This window comes from Vanessa cardui, chromosome 16, assembly GCF_905220365.1.
Source record: "Vanessa cardui chromosome 16, ilVanCard2.1, whole genome shotgun sequence".
In the NCBI taxonomy this organism is placed as follows: domain Eukaryota; kingdom Metazoa; phylum Arthropoda; class Insecta; order Lepidoptera; family Nymphalidae; genus Vanessa; species Vanessa cardui.
In genome coordinates this window covers 6275029-6281226 of record NC_061138.1, presented here as the reverse complement: position 1 = coordinate 6281226, position 6198 = coordinate 6275029, and the positions used below count along the sequence as shown (strand labels likewise).

Here is a 6198-nt window from a genome sequence, read left to right as displayed (position 1 = left end):
CCGACGCGATTTCACTGTTTGGGTCTCCAAAACTTTTGGTCACTGATCGAGGCCGGATGTTTGAAAGCGCCGCGTTTAAAGATATGGTTAAATCATTTGGTAGTGACATTCATTTTATCACGCCAAGTATGCACCACGAAAATGGACAGGCTGAGCGGTATTGCCGAACGTTATTGAATCTACTCCGAATCGAAGTGAATCATAAAAATCAATGTTGGTCTGATGTTCTGTGGAAAACGCAACTCATAATAAATAGTACTAAACATAGCACCACTAATATGTCACCTCTTCAATTACTTATTGGTAGCGACTCTTCAACACCAGTAATACGCGCCCTTGTCCGAGATGTTGCGATAGATATTGCCAATCCTAACCGTGAGGCAACCATGACGCTACGTAGACAACGTGCCACGTCACTTTTGACGACTAATCAGCAAAAACAAGATGATTACGTGAATAAAGCTCGTAAATCACCGAATGTATTTAATGTTAACGATTTGGTATTCGTGATTAAAACATCTCAGTCAGTAGGCAAATTAGATTCTTGCATGCGTGGCCCCTACAAGGTCCTTAAACAACTTCCACATCATCGCTACGAGTTGGAGTTGTTAGCTGGCTCGTACGGAAAGCGTACAGAAGCCGCAGCGGAAAATATGGTGGCATGGGCAGGAGAGTGGACTCCCGAGAGCTGCGCAGCATTTTTTGACTGTGAGTTACAATTGCCATTATTTTTTGGTATATTTGTGCAAATATAATTATATTTTGTTTATAGAAACGTATAATTTTGAGTGATGGTATCGAGTGTGATTATATACCACGATAGATGGAATGTTCCACTGGAACCCCTTCCATATTCACGTTGACATGGAGATGTTTTCTCTGTCACGGCAGATGGACTTACTCATTTGGAGTATTTGCCATATTCACGTTGACATGGAGATGTGTTCTCTGTCACGGCAGATGGACTTACTCATTTGGAGTATTTGCCATATTCACGTTGACATGGAGATGTTTTCTCTGTCACGGCAGATGGACTTACTCATTTGGAGTATTTGCCATATTCACGTTGACATTGAGATGTTTTCTCTGTCACGGCAGATGACCTACTCATTGGAGTTTGTGTCATATTAACGTTGCCATGGAGATGTAATCTCTGTCACGGCAGGGCAGTTAGCTCAGATGGAGCGCTGTCATGGTATACTAGTCACTACCATTATATGCGTAATTTGGTCAATTGACATGTGTGTGCAAATGGGGGCCCTCGATAGATCGATATGTATGCATGAAGTTAATCGCTTGAATGCTTTATGAGAGATGTTTGTGTGCAATGTTATGAAGTATGAACATTTGTATATGAAAGGAGTGCTTATTAAGGAATTTAAAAGATAAATTCTAATATTTATTTGTTTTATTCTTAGCGGAATTAGATGACTTGTTGCACGATGCGTCGGCAGAAGGTCAGCCAGGGCCAAGCTGCGAGCGTACCAGGGTTGCGGACGTGGACGCCCGCCCGTCAGGAGAGGCCGTGTTAGAAGATAGCCCATAGGAAAGGGGCGTGGCTAGCGATCACGCCACCAAGTCATGCCAGATGTCAAGATGGGGAACACTCGCGGTGTGGTGGACACATTTTTGCTCGGACGGTCGGAGCGTGTGGACGAAGTTTACTTGCTAAATTCATTTAATTGTTTAATATTTAAATATAATTAAATTAATAATTTTTGTAATATCTTTAAATATAATTTTGTGTTCGTTTTGTATTTTTTTTAATTACTTTCACTTCTGGTCGATAATAATATATATTTGTGATGGCAGCACACATTGTTTGTTCATTAAAGTATTTTTTTAAATACTTTAATGAACAAACAAAGTCGAAAGTCGAAATCATTTAATTAATTTCTTACATAATTGTGTCCGTTTATAATTTTTAAGGTCGTGGCTTTTTTATGTTTTATATTAATCACCAGATCATGAAATTTATGCTTGTCACGTAAGCATCCTAAAAATTAAAGCCATCGAGTGGCTTTTGAATTTGAAATCGGGTAAAACAATGGAGCGCAGCAGCTTCTTATATAGGTTTTATTATTTATTTTATGTAAAAACTTTTTTCGAAACGCGCTACATCTTTTTTAAGTTTTATGTATATTAGTCTAGCATTTTGTCTAGCATTTATTTTTCAGTTAGAATTTACTATATTTGTACTTATATAAATACGAAAGTAAATCTGTCTGTTCCGCTTCCACTGTTAAACCACTGAAACGAATTTGATAAATTTTTGGTATGAGCAAATTTGAACCCTGAGAAAGGATAGGCACCAAAACGTGATTGAAGCTGCGGGCTATACAACCTGTTATATAGTATCATGGTATACAAGTATAATTTAAAAATAATATACAAAGCTACAGATAAACAATTCCTACATCACTATCAAAAAAATATTTCTACATAAAATATTTTATAGAAATAATTTTAAGTTTGGTTTGTTGCAGATTCAATAGACTATTATGTAACCATATATTCCGTATCTACGGCTAGCTCGCAACAGACGCCCGGACATGTCTCGGTGAGCGCCATTGATAGAACAAAGGAATAGCTAACAAATGTTTACGAGCCTTTGTCACCCAAAACTATCTCCGCATTGTGATCGTGTATTCAACCGAGAAACGATCGAATATTTACCGTGTTAACAAATATTTAGAATACACCTTTGGAACACGAGCTACAATAGAGATTCATTCTATTGCAAATAAAACTATTCCTTAACAATGTTTATCAAACTTCTATGTATTTGAATTAATCTTTACTTCTTTCTATGATAATACCATAAATCTGAAAATAACTCTGTCTGTCTGTATGTCTTTCACTGCCAAACTACTGAACCAAATTAGTTGAAATTTGGTATGAAGCAAATTTGAATTCCATGGAAGGGCATAGGCTACTTTTTTGCCTAACACACGTCAGACAAACCCCTAAAATGCGAGCGAAGCCGCGGGCGACACTAGTATTGTATAAATTTTATGATACACAAAATTTTACCAACCCGCATTGGAGCATCGTGATTTTCTAAACCCTCTCCTTAATGGAAGAGGAGGCCTTAGCCCAGCAGTGGGTAATTTACAGGCTGTTACTTTACTAAATTAAATAAGCACAAAACATTATTTTTAGTACATCTTTAGGTACATTATAATTGTGGTTAGTTGTGAACATTCTAAAGCTATAATCAGGGCAGACTGAGTTACATATTTTTTTTTATATAACACAACATAAATCTTTTGCACATTAAAAATATATTTGGACTTATAAAAATCGATCCAATATAATAACTTCGAAATGAGAAGTTAATAGCGCGATATGAATAGCATTCAAATATATATATAGCTTTTAGAACTAACATATTGGTAGACGTTAGTGCTCCCTCGTACTATCATTACATGAACTGCTCAACCAAAATGCGTATTTGTAGTTCATACGTGCCTCGGTAATGCCTTTTCGATAGTAATAAACGAAAGAATCTCTAAGCTTCAGAGCGTACAAGTTGGTAATGACGATATTATGTGATTCCTCATGACCTAAAAGCGAGATTTTATGTTAAGGAAAAGCGATCGTTTTAAGGACCGCATTTGTTCGCGAATTCTGAATGAAGTTTGCTAATAAGTTCATATATTATCATACCTATAAACATAAATACTTATATGGAATCATCTGTTACTACTTTTTTTAGTAGTTAAGTAGTGAACGTAAGTTTTTTTATAGAGGATACGAGGCTTTATAATTATAGCGGCAGGAATTAATTTGATTCCATCGATTGTTGATGTTTAGTCGCTGTACATCGATGTACTCGCGAAGCCTAGCCTTTCCGCGCCAAATTATCAGTCTATTCGTATTAATAATCAGTGTACTTCGTAAAAATGACACTCGCGTTTATCTAGTTGAACTAACACTTCGTTATCATCATCATTTTAGCTAAAAGACGTTCACTGCTGGACAAAGTCCCTACAATTTTCCACAATAGTCGTCGTCCTTGCGTTTCAGTGGCTTCCGTGACCAGATCGACAGTCTAACTGATGATATAATACAGACAAATACGTTGCTTTATGGTAATTATTTCATTCTTTTATCAATGGTAAACTCCGATATACTTTAATAAGTACTATGAAATAATATTTTAAATGATTTAAATTCATAAATTATTCTCAGACGTCAGGTTGAACTATGAAATTCTGGTAGTAGTCATTGTCATTTCACAATTTGACTACAGCCATATCTCCCCAATTTAATACATCGAAGAAATGTTGCAGATTTGGGTAGTAGTGTTACTTTTAATATCCAAACGAAAGTATACATATAAATTTTACTTATTCCAAATATATCAATACGCTGATACAAATGCATAATCATATCAAATGAAATTAAAGTCTTCACCTCACTCTTCTCTTCAAATCATTTACTAATAAAGCGTTACACTTACTTCATTGAAAAATTAAACAGCACCTTCGGTTCGGCAAAGTAAATACCCTGACTTGAAAATATGCTATGCGGTTATATCACTGATAAATAGTTTTTTAAACTGTTTTTGTTGGATCATAAACTTGTCATATAACACGACAGTCAGCGGTATGCGCTTTACAACTTACCCCTGTATTGTATTCAGAATAATACATAAGACGTTACTTTCTAGTTCAGACATCTATTCTGTCTCAAGCGCTTTCTGTTTTTATTCCACATTCACTAGTGCACTTTATCTTTTTAGTGAATACATTTCTTTTACTTTCGTTAATATATATCCAGTAATACAAGTAGTAGTAAAACATTTTTCAAAGTAAGTGACTCGATACTGACCAATAGAATTGCTTACTTACATAAAAACACATACATCATTACATACACATATTTTTTAATATTGACTAAATATATTTTGCGTATAAATGGATACAGTGATTCATCCATATTTTTTTTCGTTGTTTTGAGGAGCATTAATCTAAGACACACATTTCTATAGAATTCATTATTTATACTTATAGTAGGTATTTCTTGTCTAGTTCCTACAAACTAATTTTACGTACATCAAAATAATAATAATTAAATATAATACAACATATTACGATAGTCATTATTTTTTCAGAATTAAAATGTTTATAGTATACTAGTGGATTTTTTATAAATTTCGAAACCTGACAGTGCTATTTTTTGTTCACTGTTAACTGCAAGGAACTTATCTACACTCGGCGTGAAATGCGTCTTATTTAAATGAAATTTGCTCTTATTATACATTCGTTTAGTGAGTATTGGAGTTTTTCGATAGCAATATACTTTAATTTTGTTTATGTTTTTAATTTTTTTTCTTTACAGCGGTAGTATCTCTTTCTAAATGGACAAAATCCTTTTTCCGCTCTCTAAAATTAATTATTCCTTTAATAGTAACAATTTAGTAAATTACAATCAGAAATCCTTTTTTATTTTTCAGCATATGGTTAGAGTTTTTCAGAGCGAGAACATAACTGAATCACTGGCATAAAAATCGGCTTACGCTATTAATATATGTATGAGATGAGTGATTACGGACGATGTTATGCGTGTACACTCTGCTCTTGGCACGTAGTGGAACCTGAATCATACTAATGATCACTTTAACAAATTGATGAAGGTGTTACCGACGCATGCCGTCTCAGGAATAGAACGTGACATATTGATAAATGAATGGCACATTGTATGAATAGAGCATCCCTGGCTGAATTGAAGGCTTAATACAGCCTCTGGATACCGATATAATCTGACAGCATTTCTAACGTTTTAAATTTAAACTTGTCATCGGGATTATCAAAGATGTCTGTTATTCTGTGCCATATCTATCGATTGTTTCTATAATTATTCTATTTATGAATTGAATGAGTTCAGAAAATTATACGTTTCTTTTTCAAGTTATTAATTTTATTTCTTAAAATTAAAACTATATTATTAAAATTCTATTGGAATTCATATACGTTTATATTCAAAATTATTATGTTTTTCGTAGGATTAGAAAAAAAAACAAAAGGTCAATTTTAATTAATTCTTTCATGGAATTAATGTAGTACTTTTCTTTCTTTAATCTGAACTCGCCTCAATCGGTGATCTTCTTTCAGTTCTAGAAAATAACCTTATTTATAATTTAATCAAATTCCAAAAGAAGTATAAATAATGAATCCACAAAGTTTTGTACCA

At 34.0% G+C, this 6198-nt stretch overlaps 1 protein-coding gene across 1 annotated transcript; it reads left to right on the top strand.

The window, feature by feature from the left end:
* The first annotated feature begins 312 nt into the window (after window positions 1-312).
* On the top strand, window positions 313-1664 carry LOC124536499. The gene is made up of 2 exons (XM_047113054.1): window positions 313-708; window positions 1419-1664. The coding sequence occupies exons 1-2, from the start codon at window positions 387-389 to the stop codon at window positions 1544-1546; spliced, it is 450 nt and encodes a 149-aa protein (XP_046969010.1). The 5' UTR covers window positions 313-386; the 3' UTR covers window positions 1547-1664.
* The last annotated feature ends 4534 nt before the right edge of the window (window positions 1665-6198 follow it).